The sequence below is a fragment of the Mirounga angustirostris genome, unplaced genomic scaffold, assembly GCF_029215605.1.
Source record: "Mirounga angustirostris isolate CCGP_5_RB_7025 unplaced genomic scaffold, mMirAng1.0.hap1 SCAF_3, whole genome shotgun sequence".
Taxonomy (NCBI): domain Eukaryota; kingdom Metazoa; phylum Chordata; class Mammalia; order Carnivora; family Phocidae; genus Mirounga; species Mirounga angustirostris.
The window spans coordinates 134918908-134939844 of NW_026991711.1; the positions used below are offsets into that span (position 1 = coordinate 134918908).

The 20937-nt window shown below is 42.3% G+C and overlaps 1 protein-coding gene across 1 annotated transcript in view; it reads left to right on the forward strand.

Annotated features, from left to right (window-relative positions):
• The window catches only part of GAD1 (glutamate decarboxylase 1), a 40178-nt gene extending 19968 nt beyond the window's left edge, over positions 1 to 20210 (forward strand). Inside the window, exons 6-16 of the mRNA XM_045867407.2 lie at positions 4048 to 4160; positions 5284 to 5399; positions 5484 to 5563; positions 5787 to 5841; positions 7140 to 7256; positions 8421 to 8485; positions 12034 to 12112; positions 13221 to 13370; positions 15694 to 15801; positions 17926 to 18015; positions 18760 to 20210. Coding sequence (XP_045723363.1) covers positions 4048 to 4160; positions 5284 to 5399; positions 5484 to 5563; positions 5787 to 5841; positions 7140 to 7256; positions 8421 to 8485; positions 12034 to 12112; positions 13221 to 13370; positions 15694 to 15801; positions 17926 to 18015; positions 18760 to 18933 — 1147 coding nt within the window. The 3' untranslated portion in view covers positions 18934 to 20210. The remainder of the gene's footprint in view (positions 1 to 4047; positions 4161 to 5283; positions 5400 to 5483; positions 5564 to 5786; positions 5842 to 7139; positions 7257 to 8420; positions 8486 to 12033; positions 12113 to 13220; positions 13371 to 15693; positions 15802 to 17925; positions 18016 to 18759) is intronic.
• The last annotated feature ends 727 nt before the right edge of the window (positions 20211 to 20937 follow it).

A 20937-nucleotide genomic window follows, 5' to 3' on the forward strand; every position in this document is an offset into this window, starting at 1 on the left:
CAATACATAATCTCAGTGGCAAGATCTATCACAGCCCTTTGTTATGAGGTTATGGTTTCAAGTATCCCGTGCTTTATTTTTCATAGAAATTACACAGGAGAAATTTTCTTTGGGAGTTATCAGTCATTTTGTACTGCTAGGCAGGTTGTTAGAGAGGAACCTGCAGTAAGCAGATCTCGTTTGTCATAGAAAAGCATCTGGGAGGTAAAAAGCCTGGGAATTCTGACTCTGAAACATACTGAGATCTTAAAGCAAATCACTGGATTTCTTTGAGCCTCCGTTCCTCCTTCAGAAAATGAGAGATAATAATATCCATCCTATAGAGTGGCTCTGAAGACTGGAGAAGGCACCAGTCTTAAGTGCCCAGTGTATGCAAGGTGCAATGAACACACCTAGGAGGGGCAGCCACCACACAGGTCACTGTCACCATTTGAGATGCCTCCCAGCCCTTTTGTTTCTGTATGTCATTATCTCTGGAAACCAGAGAGCCTCACTAAGTTTCCCCTCAGACATGTTATCTTTTAAGGTGAAGATGGGCCACCTGCCACATCTGTAAGAAGGAGAAATCTAAGAGGAGTGTATAGTTAGAGAGTCCACATAGAAAACTATTTCTTTTTCTGATTAAAGAAGTTCCCAGTTTGACAGTCACCAGGGATCCAGGTTCCTTGTGACTTTCCAATCCATACTATAGCACATGGCTCTCATACTCAGAGTCACCTCATGGTGCAGGCTGGCTGCTGGAGCTCTAGCCATCACTTATGTGTTCCAGAATTAGGAGGGAGGGAGGGAAGGAGGGAGAGAGGGAGGAAGGAAGGAAGGAAGGGAGGAAGGAAGGGAGGGAGGGAGGGAGGGAGGGAGATGGAGGAAAGAAAGGAGAGGAGGGAGGGAGGGCAAGCGCTCAAAAAGGGAACACACTCTTTCCTTCTAAGAAACCTTTTCAGAAGTGACCCACACAACAGTTCCCATAGCATCTCTTTAGCCAGAACTTAGTCCCATGGCCACACCTAGGGAGGCTAGAAAATGTAGTCTTTGATCTAGGTGAATTGCAACCCCGAATGAAGCAAGGGAAAATTGATACTGGTTAGCAACCAGCAAACTTTGCCACAAGAGAAATACAGCTTCTTAACAATTTGCCTTAGTTTGGAGTGAATCCCACTAAGAAGTTGAGTTGAACCACTAAAAAGGGCAGACCCACTACCCTACTCAGAACATAGAAAGTCTCTGAACTCTCCTTTAGAGTGTCACTCATGATCATCACCATCCTGTTTTGAGCCCTTACTTCCAATCCCATGTTCTTAACTTCACCCCACAGCCTTTTGCAGTTTTAACTTCTTGTTCTCTGATTCTGAAATGTCATCTTGTACTCTGGCTTTAGCATCTAACCAGCTTCTTTTGAATCCATATTTGACCTTTGATCTCTTGGCTTTATTTACTTTTATCTGTCATTTAGGGAAAGGGTACCTAACTTGGAGTTCAGGTTGCAAGAAAAGAATCTCCTATAATACAAAAATGATGTCCATATCCTCATTTTCTTCCTGGAGAGAGGGACCATAGCTTTCCTAGGATTCCCAGAGGCTTCCATGACCCCAATTAAAAACCACTGCTCTAGGGTGAACTTCAAGGCCTTCTATAAGGCTTTGGGTATAGGCAGACTCCCAGTTGTTAACATGGTCCAGGATGGGAAGGAAGGATAAGAAAAGTGTCAGAAACAGAGAACGCTATGTTAACCCATTTGTCAGGCTTGGCTGAGGATCAACAGCCATGGACCAATCTATCAGCTTCCAGAAGAGGATGTCAGGACTAAAGCCGTGGATCAGAATAAGCTTGGTGTTAGCTATGGGATAACTGGTCCTTCAGACCCCAGCAGGGACTGTCAAACAGGATGCTGCAAGGCCAAGAAGCAGACTGGACTCATCCTAGTAAGTTTCCTCCTCAAGGCTGGGAATGGTGTCATAACATCTTCGTCTCCTCAGTACGTAAGATGCCACCTAGCAGAGAATAGTCACTCAATATGTATTTATTGAACAAAACTGAGAGACAAATTTAGGAACTGGGTACCTGGTACAGATGAGAAAACTGAAACAGATGAGATCAAATAGTCTCATGGTCAAACTCTCTAGACTCTTCCGCCTAATCCTGAGAGTAGTGGCCATGTTCCTGGTCCTTACATAGAATCACTAATTCATACAAACCTAGGATCTAAATTGATTTAAATCATGAAGTGGACCAACCCCCTGGCCTTCAGTGCCATCCCTTCTCCCTTCCCCATGTGGTTCCTGCCTGGCCATCTAACACTGACTTGACTCCCACTCAGCTTTCGTCTAATCCTTGATAAGGTTCTGATATTATGGTGTGTGATTCCATTTGTTCCTTGCCTTTTCCCAGGGAAATTCCAGCACGCATGCCACCAGTACCTCTCCACCACGGAAACATTTTTGCCATTCCAACATTTCCAAAACTCAGTGGCACTATTAATACCACGTTTGTTCGAGAATGGTTGGAAGCACATCATGAGTTTGCCTCTTGGGTGCACTCAGCAGCACAGGCTAAACCAGGAATCCTTCTCTTCTTCTTCCTTTATCAGGCCATCAGACATGAGGGAGTGTTGGTTGCTACGGTGATGGGGCTCAGAGCAGAACCAAAGCATGATTGTGACCTCCAGAGGTGATGGTAACTGAACACACGATTTCCAAGGGTCTTCCTCCTAAATTTCAAGGGTCCTCCCAAGGAAAATGGACATATTCTTTTTGGAAACAAAATTCTTCTACCAACGGATATATCCTGAGTGTCCTCCAGGATCTCTTTGTCCTCTTTTACCACCAAGTGATTAATTTGATGGCTTCCCCCCAACTCCATGATTAAAACTTAGTAGCTTCACCTGTGTCTTATTGTACAATTGTTACCTCATCCTTGCAAATAGCTTTTCTAAATCATGAAGCCAGCAAGAATTCCCATTAGTCCTCAGCATTGGTGTTCAGCCCAAACACCCTAATCAATGGTAAAGTCTCCCCATATCACTTGGCTGAGTCAATCTAGGAATCTCTCTTCAGCAAGCATGGTCTGAGCCGAGCCCACTGGCTTTAATGCTTAAGAAGACCAAACAAAAAGCAGAAAGACAAAGAGCCTCAGAGTCAGTAAATATCTTTTTGTTTCCTGGCTTAATTTTCTATGGATGGGCCTTCTTTGAATTCTCTTAAGCCCTATCCTTGGTAACACAATCTTGTTTCAATGACTAGTCTATTTGACTGTGCTTCTGTTCTCAATTGCTTTGAGAAGAGTATGGCTTGCTACTTCTAAATCGGTTTGTTAGAAGACAAAACTAGCCTACCAGGATATCTGATAGCCTGCAGTTAGCTGTGTATGCCAGTTGACTATCTTCTTATTATTTATAATTGGTAATTAGAAAATCATCACTTATAATTATTCTTGACAGATACTGACTTCAGAAATTATAGAAACATAGCTGTCCTTGGGGATTATCAGTAGAAAAACCATGTAGATAATTATATTGAGATCTTTAAAACCTGGGTCAATACTTCCAATTAGATTCACAGTTAGCGTTCAGATGTTTACATTGTTTTTAAAAGATAGATTTTGGCTCTGGGTTTTATAGATTCTACAAGTATGAAACTGGCAGTCGGTTTCGGTCAGTTGCAAACCAATTTTATGTAGATCTTAGAATACATTTTTTCAATTAACATTTGCATCATCTTAGATCTTAGAGGTGAAGGAGACCCAGGAAAGTCATTTTCTTTCCTTCTATTTTTCTGGGTGGACCACATCTAAGACATTCCATTCAGATAAAAATCTATTTTGTTGATGAGAAAGCACAGAGCAGGCACTTCCACCACCTCTCTAGGTAACCCCGGCTGGTTTCTGATATTTTATGATTGGTGACTTACTGCATTTCCAGGAAATAAATGTTTTAGGGGTTTTGAATACACCTTTTTTTAGAACCCAAGTACAAGTACTAAACCTATCATCTGTGTTCCCCAAACAAGTGGTATGACTTCTGTATGTTCATTTTTTTTCTCACCACCTTTTCAGGTTTACATATGAAATTGCACCAGTATTTGTCCTCATGGAGCAAATAACACTTAAGAAGATGAGAGAGATAGTTGGATGGTCAAGTAAAGACGGTGATGGGATATTTTCTCCTGGTATGTTTCTCTTCTCTTTCCCTGACTCTCCTCAAGATTTGTAGAACACTAAACATAAAGTGAGTTTGTGAAAGAATACCGACCTTAAAAGATATTTTTTGCAATACTCCTGCCCTGTCTTTGTCAGGGCGAAGGCTAGCAAGAATACTGCATACTGCGTGCACTATTTAACAGAGCTTGTGCCTCAGCCGTAAAAGCTGACAAAAGTTGTGTTCAGCCGTAAAAGCTGACAAAAGTTGTGTTCAAATCATGCTAAACAACTAGTCCATCAAGAACAATTTGCTTAGTCTGGGAATCAGTGAATCAACAGTATCAACTGACTAACCAATTTCAGCCAAAATAGTGTATCTACTTTGACTCTTTGGTTTGATGTAAATACAATAAGAATCTTCAAAACAAGGACAGATATTCTTGAAGGTAAGAAGCACTGTGGGGTGGTGTCAAAGCAGCATGATTGTGTACAAGGGGAAGAAAAGAAATAAGAATTACAATTGTCCAGGCAATTCAAGTTGGCCGTGAATTTGCCTGTTTAATTGTCAAGGAATTGCCAGACATATCTAGTTACCTCCATTCTCCTTGTGATCTTTGTTTAAGTAAACACAAGTTTAGTTTTATTTTAACAAACTTAGAGCTCTCCCAAATGACTCAATAACTCAGTTGAGCTGTTCTTTGAGGAGAGTATCCAGGCAATGTCACTGTTTCCTTCTGTAGGCTCCGTTACTCTCCCTTTTTCTGTCTTTCTGACTCAGAGAATAGATTCATCTTTGTTCGGTAAATAGATGGAGCAGAATGTCAAAGCAGGAAAGTTGTAACTCACCCGTCTCTTTGCAGCCACTGCCATTGCCACCTCTTATATCTCTGTCTAGGCTTCAGGTGGAATGGGCCTTGGAGTACATGAATCACCTCCAGCCAAATTGCCTAGATGGCTTTGGTAATGAGTGTGACTACTCGTATTCCCAAGGACCAGAGGGAAGCCTGGCAATAGGGAAGCCAGCAAAACCTATCAGGATCTTGTCCCTCCCCTTTCTGCCTCCTTTGTCTCTTAAGACACCAGCTCAGTCTTCGTTATTAGAAACAATAATGATGGAGCTTCACACCTCCCAATGTATCCGCTTGCTCATAGGGGGAGCCATCTCCAACATGTACAGCATCATGGCCGCTCGCTACAAGTTCTTCCCAGAAGTTAAGACAAAGGGCATGGCGGCCATTCCCAAACTGGTCCTCTTCACCTCAGAACACGTGAGTTGGGTGCTCTTGCTTGTGGATTATGGTGTTTTACAAGGGACTGTCTAATTTCTAACCTCAATCCTCTGTTTGTTGCAGAGTCACTATTCCATAAAGAAGGCTGGAGCTGCACTTGGCTTTGGAACTGACAATGTGATTTTGATAAAGTGCAATGAAAGGTAGGCAGGGGAGAGTGAATATTAGGTTCTTGATGTATTAAATGTGTTCATCTGTTAAATTTGTTTTATTGTGCTTAAGCACTGACTCAGTACAGTGTGCCAAGCTGCTAATGGTCTGTTGAAAATGTCCGATTAAATTACTTTTTGCTGCTGCTGAAGTTTCTTTCATGTGCAGTCTCATTGATTCTTCATTTTAATTTCTCTTCCTTTTAAATAATTATAGAGGGAAGATAATTCCAGCTGATTTAGAGGCGAAAATTCTTGATGCCAAGCAAAAGGTATGTACTCTGTGGTGCACCAAAACTCTGGTGAATACAAATTTTTAAAAATATCTTCTTTCTGCCCTAGACAATAAAAGTCTTTGATAATATAAGAGGTAATTTTATTGTGTTTCTAAAATTACAATGTCAGGTATTTGCTTATTTCCAATTTGAGATGATTCCACTTTAAACCTGTGTCTATACAATGTCATTTTTTTTTTAATGAGAAACTCAGTCTTAATTAAGCCACTTGTCCTATCTTTATTATGCCAAGTGATTAGTTCGATGTACTTCAATAAATCCACTACCCAATCATCATGAAGATACAGCCTAATTGAGCTTTTTACTTGCTACTTGTTAGGTATAATCTCATTTTAACAAATACCATTTTAGCTTAGGCTTCTGTTTAGCAGAGTGCTTCCATGCCTTGGCAGATGGCCCATGGTACTTGGTGAATCTAGCCTCAATAAATTCTATTAAACAACAACAACAAAAACCTGACAGAACAGATGTATCCACAAGGCACTGCCAGGTAGCTATCAGGCATTTACCAACTCGTTGTTTTGGTTACATCCTTGTACCTCATTCTCTAGCCTTAGCTGTTTGCTGGTCAGTAGAGGAGATGGATGGAAATGTCAGTAGGATTGAACAACGGGCATGGGTGGAGCTGAGCTTGAAAAAAACCTAGGACTCCTAGATTCTCCCAAGCCTGTCTTAGCCCTATTACTCCACTCACTCATGTATTTCTTGTTCACATGAAAATTTTACTGTGTCGACTATTCGTGAATGTTTCAGCTTCCACTGGGTTTTAAATAACCAAACAATGCCTCAGTATAATTATTACATCAATACCCTTAGAGCAACACAGCTTCTAAAATGTATAATACCCAGATGATGTTCAGAGCTACCCGCCCATCACTTCAAACACTTATTATTATTCTTTCCTGCTTTCCTCTTTGCCATAGAACTTACCGCTGTTGAACATACTGTGTATTTTGCTGCTTTAATTTTGTTTGTTGTCTGTCACTCCCCACTAGAATGTTAGCTCCATGAGGACAGAAATCTCCATCTGTTGTGCTCACTGCCGTAGTCCTCTACAGCTCAGCAAACAGGGCCTGGCATGTAAATGTTGCTCAAAAGCTATTTGTTGAACGAATGAGTAAATGGACCAACAAAGAATCCTCCCAGATACCGTATCTGACAGCACATCGGCTTAGCTGATCTCTGTTAGAAAGAAAGGCTATTGCAGCTCTTCTACTTCATGTGGAAAGGAGAGGGTTAAGAAGACTCATCAGCCTGTCTTTCTTCCCTTGTAGGGATTTGTTCCTCTCTATGTCAATGCAACTGCTGGTACGACGGTGTATGGAGCTTTTGATCCAATACAGGAGATTGCAGATATATGTGAGAAATATAACCTATGGCTACATGTCGATGTAAGTGCTATCACTCACAGTGTAACCAGTCCGTTAGGGGGTGGAAACCGCTCTGCTTTACAATTTGCTGCAAGCTTCTCCCCATGCCCCAGCCAGCCCTCTCTCTACGTCCCATCAGCTCGCCCTCCTGTGGCCTCCAGCCGGCCATTCATGATGGGTACATACTATAGGCCTGTACATCATCTAGGACTCATCTGGCTCCTCCCTGGCCCACCGCTGTCTTCTGCGGTCTTTGTGAGAATACAGTCCCCCTCACCCTTCCAGGAAGCTTGTGTCTAGACAAATGGCCACAGAGTGGAATATAGCTGGTTTCAGAGGGGAAAAAAGTATAAGCTACAACATATAGAAAGTAGCCGTGAATCCAGACACTCAGCTGCCTGCCTTCAGTCTAGCCATCTATGACCCTTTAAAAAAAAAAAACCCATGTATCTGCATGTAGGAAAAATATGGCCCTATAGGAAGGTGTTATCAACAAAGAAATTTAGTCCCAAATTTTCCTAGGAACATAAAAGGTACATTTTCCACATGTGAGACTGGGTGTATTTTTTCCTTTTTCTCTCTCCATTCTCTTACGGCTATAACTTCTCACAACTGGACAGTTGGGTAATTTGCCCGACTGTTGAGCACATGACCAACAAAGGCTGTTGTTGTGGCATGTGGTGTCCCAAGCCGTTCAGTAAACACGCATCAACATACCCACAAAAATGTCTCCCTGTTGTGGGACCTCCGAGCCTGGCAGAGTTGCTGCTTTCTGACTTTTTTTCAGGAGCCCTTAGAATTCTACCCGAGGGAGAATTGGATGGCAGGCTCCAGTCCTTTGGGTCACTTCCAGAGCCATGGTGGGGCTCACTGAGCGTCCTTGGCTTTCCACAGGATGCTGGGCCTTTGGGTCTTGGCACCCCAGGCTCAGACCCGATTTATCTGTATCATTCGCACAGCCCCTCTGCGGTTAACCTGGAGGAACTTTTGACGAAGAAGTGACAGATGATAAATAATTACAACTGCCACTGGTTGAACAATCAGTTGTGGGTTCCTTTTGTCAAACAAACTCATGCTTTTCACCATTTACGTTCTCTTTCATATTTTACTAGAGGTGTGGAGTGATTGGTTTGTGAGTCTTAAATGTCACTGCTCCCCCTCCCTCCCCTGTCTCTGTCCTCACAGGCTGCCTGGGGCGGCGGGCTGCTCATGTCCAGGAAGCATCGCCACAAACTCAGTGGCATAGAAAGGTAAGGGCCTGAACTCAGGGCCGCCTTTCATCCAGGCCATCAGACGTGCTGGGCCACCCCGTCCGCTGATGTTCCCCACCCTGATTCCCAACATCTTACTTCCATCGGACTAGGTCCACCTTAGTTCAGTAGGCATTTACTGAGCAATTATTGTATGCTAGGCCCTGGGAAATCAAAAATGATTCCCAGTCAAACAAGTCCTCAGTGAGTTCACCATTTAGAAAGAGAGAAAGATAAGTAAACAGTGACAACACAATGTGGTAAGCACGACAGACGTGATTGCTAGGTGGCCAGCTGGTAGAGAAGAGAAAGTAAGCAGTGCAGGGATCTAGAGGCTAAGGGAGAGTTTGCCAAGGGCACAGAAAGGGGCCCGGATTCAGTCCACTCTTCTCTCTCATTAAATTTACTGCTGAGAGTGGGGTAGTTCTAACTAATGTAGTTGATCTAACTCAGTTGATCAGTTGATCTAACTAATTTATTTTCTTGCTTGCCATTTAAGTTCAGTGGGTGGTTCTAAGCTAAATATGATTTTTTTCCCCTAACCCATTCTACTTTTTATTTTTTCTGGCCCAGTATCAGAGCCATTTCTGCACAAGCTCCCAAACTGAAGCCCCCCCTTTGTTCCCTGTTCTTCTCAATCACTGAGTTTATTTGGTTGGCGGTCAAAGCCTTTGGCATGTTTGGATCTTGCACCCATTGCAAATGGCAGTCCCCTCTCCTGTCACCTACAGGGGCTGAAGAGGCAAAGAAGATTACCCAGAGGAGCACTGAGGCATCGAAACCCATCTGGGCTTTTCCCAAGTCATTCATTGCTGCCAGGACACCCCTACCTTGACCTAGGAGAACCAGGTCCCTACCCCACCAGCTAGAATTAGAACCATTTCTTGTGTTCACTTGCTAACCTGGCACATTTCGTGTCAGGAACAGAAGCTTCTGATCAGAGAGAATGTAGTCATAAACCAAACATGATCTTAACCTGACTCCAAAGATTTGATCCAAAACGAGCTCACTTCGATTCATTTATTCATTAAGCAAATATTACTGAGCACCTGTCATGAGCCAGGCAGGCATGGATGTGAATACTCAGTTACCTGCCTTCAGTCTAGCCATCTATGGCACTTTTCTAAAAAAAAAATGTGTATCTGGTACACGTAGGAAAAATAAGGCAGTATCTAGAAGGTGTTATCAACTAAGAGATTTACCTTCCTGAAGCTTACCATCCAGTGAGCTAGCTGTTCATAAACAAGGATATATTCAGTCTGCCTCATAGTAAAGAAAAATAAAGGAGGGTAGTAAGGACAAAGGCATGCCATTTGAGACAGGGTAGTCAGAGGCCTTCCTGAGGATGTGACATTGCAGTGGATACTGGGATAAAGGGAGACAGGAAGCAAGGATACATAAAAGAGTATTCCAGGTGGTGGAAGGGCAAGTATGAAGGCCCTGGGGTAGGACTGTTCTTGGCAAATTGGAGGACCACCAAGAGGCCAGTGTGGCTGGAGCAAAGTAGAAGAGGTAAGAGCAGAGTGAAGTGGAGAGGTGGGCTGGGAGCAGGGAAAACCCACCAGTGGCTTCTCTCACAGCAAGGACTCTGGCTTGAGTTTCAGTTACCTCTACTGTGCCTCTTCCCTTCAGTTTTGGAAGGCCAGGGTCAAGGTGAGTAGGACGGACTCTTTGAAGCATAATTATACGACCCTGTGACTTGGAGGATAATATACTAAATGTAGATGAGCCAGTCAAACTCAACTTTAGATTTCTCAGGCAATTTCCATTTTCCATCTTTGAGTCCAGGAAAACCTGAAACATTGTGCAGAGATCTTTCTAACATTTTAAAGCACATACGTCTTCTAAAAGAAATTGAATCCATATCATGTCTTGTTACTTTATACTTGGAACAGCAAAGAACCATTTACTTCCGACCTCTAAGACATTCAAAAAACCATTTAAGACATTTTATGAGATCTAAATAAAAAATTTTAGGGCACCTGGGTGGCTCAGTTGGTTAAGCAACTGCCTTCGGCTCAGGTCATGATCCTGGAGTCCCGGGATCGAGTCCCGCATTGGGCTCCCTGCTCAGCGGGGAGTCTGCTTCTCCCTCTCCCGCTCCCCACTCTTGTGCACGCACGCTCTCTCTCATTCTCTCTCTCAGATAAATAAATAAAATCTTTTAAAAAATATTTTAAAAAAATTTTAATGACTCAGTGAATGATAGCTATGAGAAAATTGATTAAATCCACTACCTTTTAAATATGGCCCGACACTGATGATTTTTACTGTGATAAACATTTAGTCACCTTTTTAAAGAATTCTTCACAGGTCTCTTTCACAAAGGTTATCGTACTATGTGCAAAGGCGAAAAGTACTTCAGGCTTACTTCTCCATCTAGAGGACCTCACCAAGATGAAGTTCACAGCAAGGATTTAGCTCTAGGGAGAACAGAGGCAGTATAATTCAGAGCTGTATCTGGGGAAAATATCCTTCACAGGTATGAAAGTGGGGCCAGGCTGTAGGCCAGGCCATTGGGAAGGAGTCTGTAAACCACTGAAGCAAGTTACCCCGTTTTAGTCATCAGGCACTTGACTTAGTTGTCTCTGGAATGGCTTAGCCAGCGTGCTCCTCAACCGTTTTATTGTGTCTGAACGACTGATGTGGTTGCTAGGAAACCCTGCTTGTTCAGCCATCATTGCAACCTACACTGGCAAGATCCTGCTCATTTGGCACTTCAGCAATGCTGCTAAGGAGTCAAAATCTAGAGTTATCCAAGTGATCCCTGCTTTTAGGTGTCACTCTTCATGCTTCCTCATCGCCAGCCCATTTGATAAATAAGGACAGGAAGGCAGAGGGAAGCCAGGGTCCGCTGCCAAGAGGGAGGCAGGCTGGTGGAAGGGTTATGAGCGCTGGCTCTGCAGTCCGACTCCCTGGACTTGAATCTTGGCTCTGGCACTGCCCGGCTGTTTGACTTTGGGTGATGCATTTAACCCTTTCATGCCTCGGTTTCTCCATGTAAAACCCTACATCATAGGGTTGTTGTGAGAATTAGATATTCCAGGAGTGGTTATTAGCGTTTTGTATGTGTCTACTCATTTATCCTTTATGAACTTCTGGGAGGGAGACACTATTCCCCCCCGCCCCATTTTACTGATGGGAACACTGAGGCACAGAGGAGTTAGGTTACTTGCCCAAACTCGCCAATGTCAAAGCCAGGATTCAGGCTTGGACAGTCCGGCTCCAAAGCCTGAGTTCCCAACCACCATACCATACTGATATAATGCCTGTAAAGCTCTCAGAACAATAGGACACATAATAAACGCTCTTCATGAATGTTAGCTATTATTAATAGCGGTTATTTAGAAGAGGCAGTCTGCAACGTAGGACCCTGAGACTGCCTGCAAAATATTTGTTTACTGTTTGATTAGCCAATCTGGGGGAGTAGGCATCGAAAACGTATATACCGACTCCAGTTGCAACAGGCGGCGTTTTCCTCAAGAGGACAGTTGCCTCTCGCTGACTCCTGCACCTTCTCCTCAGAGTGCATCATGTGCTTCTTTCAGGGCCAACTCAGTCACCTGGAACCCTCACAAGATGATGGGCGTGCTGTTGCAGTGCTCTGCCATTCTTGTCAAGGAAAAGGTCTGTACCTCCTCCAAAGATGAGCTGGCAGCCTGAGTGTCCTTTACGAGGCACAAGAGGAGAAAAGCGTGTTTTCGTTCTGTTTTGGATTTGGTTTCCTGTACTTGACAAACACGCAAGATTGACAGCCCCATTGAAACTACCATTGCAGTTCTTTCCTGCCCTTGTCTCTGAACCTCCAGCCAGCTCGTGCCTCCTCTTGGCTCTTGCCCTCTACTGCCCTTCCTACTGTTCGGTGCTCAGGGCCTTTTAAGTGACGGAAACTGTAAGGACGTTATTTCATTGCTCATTCCTTCCTGTTTGTACAAGCAAAAGTGAGCACCATTGGGTGAGCCACCAACCCTCACCTCAGTGAACACAAAAAGTGCTCCCTAAACATACTACAAATTCTTAGCATGCGTGTGTGGTCCCAAGAGCTGAAGTAAATTAGGCAGAACAACAACTGCAAATGTCAACTTAGGACAATAAGGAATGTTGACTAAAAAGCTTCTGTAGACAAGTTAGTTCTTTAAGTGTCTAATAATAGGACCCTGCTTTCAAAAGCATTGTTGCTCCAATAAAATGTGTGTACACTGAGGCATTCCAAAAATCTGTCTCCAGCGTGTAGGAGCCAGAACCTGCCCAAGCCCTTTACTACTTTCCTAATAGAGTGTCTGTTAACATTACAGGAGATCCTGGAAAAGTCTAGAAGACTTGGGGAGGGGGGCACTTTGGGCGAGGGAAATTCTTCACAGCATGAGACTGTTCCATCCGCTGCAGGGAGTTTATATCCCCAACCCTTGTCCACTGAATGCCATAGAACTTCCCAGTCTTGGAAACAACCCGAAACACCCCAAATGCTCCCTAGAGGGGACGGTGGGTCCCTTCTTGTAAGCATTTGAGACTAAAAAATCATTTTCTGGTCAGAGTGTCAGAGAGAAAGGGACAGAAGTTTTTCCAAGGGTGGTTTTCGAAAAAGATATCAGAACAAATGCAAGGTCTTATGAAGACATTAGAAGAAAGGTTGCATGCGATCCCAAGTCCCTCCTTCCCACCAGCCCTGTTTCAAAGCCATTCACATCTCTGACCGACGAATACAGATGCAAGCTTGTCTTGATTTTCATGATAGGGTATACTCCAAGGATGCAACCAGATGTGTGCCGGATACCTTTTCCAGCCAGACAAGCAGTATGATGTCTCCTATGACACCGGGGACAAGGCGATCCAGTGTGGCCGCCACGTGGACATTTTCAAGTTCTGGCTGATGTGGAAAGCAAAGGTACAAAGGAGAGAACTCAGGACATAGAGCAGAAATGCAATTTGCAGAGGCTGGCTGGCAAAAGAGAGGCAAAGATATATCACAGATAATTTAATATGTGTGTAATCAATATCTAGATAATTGAGCTAACTGTATTTTCTTTGTTTGCAAATGAGATCACTTTATCCCTTATGTCAGAATCTCCCTCCTTCCATTCAGTCTCCTCAATTTGAATTAACATGGAGTTTTCTTGTAACTTTCTCTTGTAACAACTAAAAATTTTGCCAAGGTAAGGACTTTCTCCATAATCCTTAGGGATGCTGAAATTATTTAGTGCAGATGTAGAGAAAGAGAGATAAAATTACTGCATTATTCTATGCAGAACCCTGAATTTCTTTATGAGTCTTCAAATCATGGGAGATATGCGACAGTTTTTAGTTCTATTAAATAATGGCTTTCCCATTATTTGTACTTTATATGCTATTCTGGAAAACTGCATACTTTATTCTGAGAAATCCTATTGCTAGACTAAGGCATGCTGCATCTGCATTCATCAACCTTTCGGATTGCATTTCTGTGTCTAAAAAAAAAAAAAGCAAACTATTGGAATCTCCCCCTAAATATGGGTGAGGGAGAGGATTGCCATTTCGACTATTTGTTTCAAAAGTATGCAATCAACTAAGGCAATTTTGATTTCACAGCTTTATTATGCAACCATTGTTTTTATTTACCTACTGTAGAGTAATTTTAATAATTTCCACATTTAAGATTGTATCTACTAATACCAAAATAACAAAGTTTTCCAGCAAAACATCTAATCAAATGTTTTTTCTGTAGGAAGGATTTGATGGATTATTAGTTTTCTTCTTCATTAAGTCATTTTGTCTTAATATAGAAATAGTCTGATTTCTACCACAAAGTAATCATAGGTATTTTAAGCATATAAATAGCCATGAATTGCAACAAGAGAAAGAGCCCTATCATTTAGAAATATAATGACCATGTGGCCTACATCAGTAATTTATGTCTTCATTTTGCCTAACAATAACCTCTTGAACCATCTGCCAGGAGTTTGGCGCATAGTGAATTGGTTGCTGAGGTGGGACCCCAGTGCGGGCTTCTTTCTCAAGTGGAAAGTGGACTGGCCAAGGGACGCCTGCGTGGCTCAGTTGGTTGAGCATCTGCCTTCAGCTTAGGTCATGATCCCAGGGTCCTGGGATCGAGCCCTGCATTGGGCTCCCTGCTCAGCGGGGAGTCTGCTTCTCCCCCTGCCTGCCGCTCCCCCTGCTTGTATACGTGTGCTCTCCTCTCTCTCTCTTTCTCTCTCTCTCTGCCTGACAAATAAATAAATAAAATCTTTCAAAAGGAAAAAAAAAATAAGAAAGTGGACTGGCCAAGGTATCACACTCAGCAGTGACTACTTGGGGAGGCTCATGCTTTGCCTGTGTTGGATTCTGCCCAAGTCCATTAACAAGCCACAAGCCAGCCTTGTGCATCTGCTCACCTTGCTAACACCGACCCACTCAACAACCCCCATGCCACTGTTATTAATCAGCCATGCTGGCCTTTGAAACTTGAGCTCAGCCAGTTTGTCAATAGCTAGAGCTACTACTGCCATCTCAGGGCATGTACTCAAACCAATGGCTTCCCCACCTGCCTGCCTGCCTGGCACCGAAAAGAGATGATACTGTGTTCTGTGCAAGGTAGCCTGCCAGGGAGTATGGGGACATGCTTGGCTAGGACTTACGGTTGGGGAGGTGGGTTCTAAAGTAGTATTTCACAAACTCTGTGGTGAAGAACCAGTTGTTGTTGTTGTTTAACCTATCATGGACCAATACAATAAATGATGATGAATTGCTGGAAAAATGAAAAAACTATATAAAGTTTAAACATCAATTTTTAAAACTAGAGTCAGTAGACATAAAATTACTCTGTCAAAATGCTATTAAAATTTCTTACTGCTTAATCTCATTTCTGTTCTCACATTTGCATGCGCCAGTTACAGTTTGTGGACAGCTACACTTTGAGGAGCACTATCCTAAAGCAAACTAACAATAGGCTTCAGGTCCCGGCTGTGAGTAACTAGAAGGAAGATAAAAGTCCTATTGAGACTAACTGCCCAGAGCTAGAGTACCTTCCAAAGAGAGTAGATGTGCTTCCTTTTATTGTTTTCGGTGCTGTGAAGAAACTGTACTCATTTAATTAGGTAGCTCTTCCTAACCATCTCCAAGAATACTCTTATGTGTAACTCCAATAGACAAGGTCAGCATAGCTTTCTCAATTGCTCATTGCAGGAAAATGCAACCCATCACCAACCAACATGACTTTTCTTTTTCTAAACCAGGGCACAGTGGGATTTGAAAATCAGATCAACAAATGCTTGGAACTGGCTGAATACCTCTATGCCAAGATTAAAAACAGAGAAGAATTTGAGATGGTTTTTGATGGGGAGGTAAGTTGTCATCATGGACTAGATATACAGCATTTCCAGAAAATCTAATGAGGGATGCTCCTGAAGCCATATTTTCCCACATTGCCAGAAGCTGCTACTGAATTTTTATTTTTATGTACTCTTCATTTATTTCCCTCTGTGTCTATGAACTTCTCTTTTGATAGCATTGGGATGACTTTTGCCCTTTGCCTTTTCTAAAATGGTACAGCTCTTGGCCAGCCCTTTGCAGAGAAGAGCTCTTTACTTGGCATGTTTGAATCCTTTATCTTTCCTACGTATGTCTTATTATTGTGTCGAACCTCCATGATAAAGTATTTCTCAGTTCCAAGAAGTTTATAGGATGGGTATAACGTTGTCTCCCAAGACTGGTTCTAAAATGAAGTTCTACTTTACATAGATTCATTATGAGGAGAGCAAGATAAAATTGTTTCTGCTCTGAGGCACCCGGGTGGCTTTGTTGGTTACGCATCCTACTCTTGATTTCAGCTCAGGTCATGATCTCAGGATTGTGAGTGTAAGCTGTGCATCAGGCTCACGCGCTGGGCATGGAGCCTGCTTAAGATTCTTTCTCTCCCTCTCCCTCTGCCCTTCCCCTCCCCCACACCCCCTCTCTCTTAAAAAAATTTTTTTTGTTTCTGCCCTGAGTTCATATCCACATTGCCCACGATAAGCTACTTGTCATACTAGTATTGACTGAATGCTTGCTATGTGCTAGATCCCATGCCATGAACTAGGTTATATAGTAGTAACCAAAACAGCCACTGTGTCTGACTTAATGGAGTTCACAGCTGGATAAAGAAAGTTAGAATGGGAGCTAGTATAAACCAGTGTAACACCACCTACATTCAACTTAGTCTATTTAACAGGCAGTCTAAACTATTAGGAACGTGCTGGAGGGTCACCCAATGAGGAAGAAAAAGCCCTGAGCAGTTCGACTTAATGACACAGTGCTCATGCATTTCACCTATGGGACTGCACTTGGAGTATTTACACTATTTTGAATATTCTAGCAGTTTAGAGACAAATGTGATATCTCAAGCCAGGTAGAGGCAGGCAGAATGATAAACAGCAGTGTGGAAGGAAATTGAAAAATTATGGCAAGAATACAGAAGAACTGGAAAAGGATAGGAGGTTTTAGAGCAGAGACACTAAAGAGTTCTAGGCACCTCAGTGAGACCTATCTTATGGTTTAGACATGGTATTAGTGTCCATTATAATAATCCCTGAGTCATCAAGATTCAGTATCAATATAATAAATTCATAATATATTCAGTATTCAGATAAACTGTGCTGAGCCTCTTCTATATATGAGGTACTACAAAATGGCAAGATGGATAATACTCTTTTTAAAAACTACCCAAATGTAATAATTTTTTAACATTTCAATGTTTAAAGGTGGTAACTTTGAGATCATGAATGGGGTGCCTGGGTGGCTCAGTCAGTTAGGCAGCTAACTCTTGATTTCGGTTCAGATCATGGTCTTGTGGTTGTGAGATCAGGTCATGGGTCTCAGGGTTGTGAGTGTGAGTCCTGCATCTGGCTCTGCACTCAGCGCAGAGTCTGCTTGTCCTTCTTCCTCCCTCTGTGCCCCTATCCCCACTCGTCCATGCACACACACACACTCTAAGATAGATAAATAAAATCAAAAAAAAAAAAAAAAAAAAGGTGATGGGGCACCTGGGTGGCTCAGTCGGTTGAGTGTCTGCCTTCGGCTCAGGTCATGATCCCAGGATCCTGGGATCGAGCCCCGCATCGGGCTCCCTGCTCAGCGGGAAGTCTGCTTCTCCCTCTCCCACTCCCTCTGCTTGTGTTCCCTCTCCCGCTGTCTCTCTCTGTCAAAAAATAAATAAAATCTTTTTTTAAAAAAAAAGGTGGTAACCTTTGGTCATCTAGAAAATTGGTTATAGGAAGCAGCTCTCTTGCTAGATATGACTAGATAAATGAGGCATTGTTCTTCCTAGTATAGAAGTAACATTGCCTTCAAGATGGACTTGAAGACCTTTATGAAAAAAAAATTTTTTTTGGTCTGAGAGCCTTCCACCAAGGGCACATAGGGGTTTGGGAATAACTTTCTTTCAAGTTCTCATAATTTTCTGGTTTGTTTGTTTGTGAAAATCTCTGCAGCCTGAGCATACAAATGTCTGTTTCTGGTATATTCCACAAAGCCTCAGGGGCATTCCGGATAGCCCTGAACGACGGGAAAAACTACACAGGGTATGGAATCTCTCCTTGTCTCATCTAACCCTATGCAATTTCTCTAACTGGTCAGAACATCCACACTTTAATGTGTCCTTCTAATGGAGGAAAAATAAAAAATAAAGACTTGGGGTGGTAGGCAGCCATCTTGTTATATTCTTTTTGAATCTGGGTTGTCCCTTTGCTGTGATTCAGGTACAGGGGGAACCTCTAAAGGACGATATACATATTCCTAGGAACATCCATATTAAACTCTGTCTATTAAAATGTCTTTTACTAAGTTCAGGTCCACTCTAACGCTGATTCATTCTAGTTGTCGATTTCTATATCCAGTTTATTATTTGTAGTTGTTGGTATTAGCATTGAATTTATATAATATTTGATTCATCTAACAAATAGTCATTGAGCACAGCTCTATGTGCCAGACAAGATCCTGGGTTCTGGATTATTCAGAAGCCTTAATTTGTGTTGCAGCCTATAAGAGTTTTTTGTTTTTGTTTTTTATTTTAGCACTGTTCTATGACTGACTTTCAAAATTCAGTCGCACAGTAGTTTCTGAGGGAATTTATGATTGGGTAGTCTCAGTCATTGGACATTAACCCCTGAAGAAACTCAGGTATAAAGTATTTGCCTTCGTGCCAGTATGGATACAGATGGTAAAAAGCAAATGGCTCTTTTTTCCAACTAAGAAATGGGTTGCATTGTTCAGAAGAGAGTGGTGTTAATGTTGGTCTTGAGTTTTGTTTTGTTTTCCATCACAAGGTGGCCCCCAAAATCAAAGCGCTGATGATGGAGTCTGGCACGACCATGGTTGGCTACCAGCCTCAGGGGGACAAGGCCAACTTTTTCCGGATGGTCATCTCGAACCCAGCCGCTACGCAGTCTGATATTGACTTCCTCATTGAGGAGATAGAAAGACTGGGCCAGGATCTGTAATTGCCCTCCACAGACCATGAGTTTATGGGAATTCCTTTTCCTTCTGGCACTCTAGAACAACCTCTATAAATGGCTAAACCACATAGGCTATTTCATTGAGGGGAAATATAATATCTCAAAGAATACTGTTTAAACCTTACTTAAGCTTGTTATAGTTAGTAGGAAATAATGTTCTTTTTAAAAAGTTGCCCAATAGGAACACAGTATATATGTACAGTTATATATACGTCTCTCTCTATATGTATATGTATGTATCATCGTGAGTGTGGCTTGGTGATAGATCACAGCATGTCTCCCACTCCAAGAGAATTAACTTTACCTTCAGCAGTTACTGAGGGGCCAAACATGCTGCAAACCAGCTTGCCCAACAATCCCAGGAAAGATGTTTTTCAAGATGTTGTGTCATAGGGACCAAGGGACATCCTGTTGGCGAGAGTTGACCTCGTTGTCAGTGTTTCTCCTACCTGAGGTGATGACAGATGAAACGAAGTACCACTAGGTGACAAGAGTCACACCCTCTCCATTAGTATCCTGTTAGGGGAAAATCATAGCAGAGTCATTGTTACAGGTGTGTTGTTGTTGTATTTTGGGGGACTAATTTGTGTAGATTGTGTATATTTCTGTTGTCTGACCTTTGGGGGGTAGGGGAAGAACACATGTAATGATTTCAATGACTGTTTAAATTGTAGGTAAATGACAACTGTTTAAATTGTAGGTAAATGAAATAATTGCTTATTTATATTCAGAGATTTACCATGCTAAAGAGGCGTCTTGTATTTTCTTCCCATTTGTAATGTATCTTATTTATATATTAATGCAGTAAGTTCGGGAAATTGTTTATGGTATTTTCGTGCATTTGTGAGCCAAAGAAAAAAGATTAAAATTAGTGAGACTTGTATTTATATTAGAGTGCCCTTAAAATAATGATCAAAGCATAAGTTTACTGTCTGTAAGAGAATTCTGATACTGTACATAGAATCATCTGTATGGAAATCCCATGACTTAAATAGCATCTGCTCTTCTATTACCCTCTCTGTCTGGCTATATGTCTGGTGTTCTCAATGCTTTTCTAGTAACTGTTGGATAATAACTAGATCTCCTGTAATTTTGTAGTAGTTCATGACCAATCTCTGTGACTCGCTTAGCTCAAACCTAAGGCAACGTTTCCGAAGACCTTCTGAAGAGCTCCCATAAATTGACCAGGCTCACAACTGTTTTTGAGGAAAGGAAATTCACACTGTGCATTTTAGAGTATGCAAGACGAATATAAATAAATAAAAATATTCTCCATGGAGAATTTGAACAAAATTTTCTTCTAGTTTGTGTTTCATACACAGAGCTTTCCAGTGATGGTTACAGATCAGGGCCCAGCCCAGCCCCTTTCCACCAGCTGCCTTTAGGTGATGCTCACTACCCTTCTTAAGTTGGGACTCAACGCACTGTCATAGGTGCCCAAACCCGATCTGTAAAATCATTCTGATTGCAATTAAATAAAATTTGCAGTTCAAGCCCAGAGAAAGAAAAGCCATCCCTGTTTCTCATTTTCCTACTTGCATCTTGGAGTTCCATTCATGCAGCCATTCAAAACCTGTTTTCTTCTTCTGTCGCAGGCACGGCACTGTTCTAGGCACCGGGATTACAGTGATGTGCGTGGCAGACAAATTTTCCTTCTAATGGGGATCTTACAGCATTTGGCATCTGTAGTATCTGACTACCTCTACGATCACGGAATCATGCCTTGTTGCTGCTCATGCTTGAACAGTGGGCCTGATTCACTTTTTCAGGAAATATGTCTTGGTGCTGGATCATCAGGAAATAGGTCCCGCTTTCTACATTCTGTTAAGCTATAATAATACTATTTCACTCATTTGGAATACAAGGAGCTCTCTATTCAGCATGTGGAGGGATTGGATAAGAGTCCTCTGTAATTAGCATACTGACCGCATGATTAACTGTTGAAGTAAGACCAGGTTCCCAGGGAGATGATCATAAAGTCACTTTATT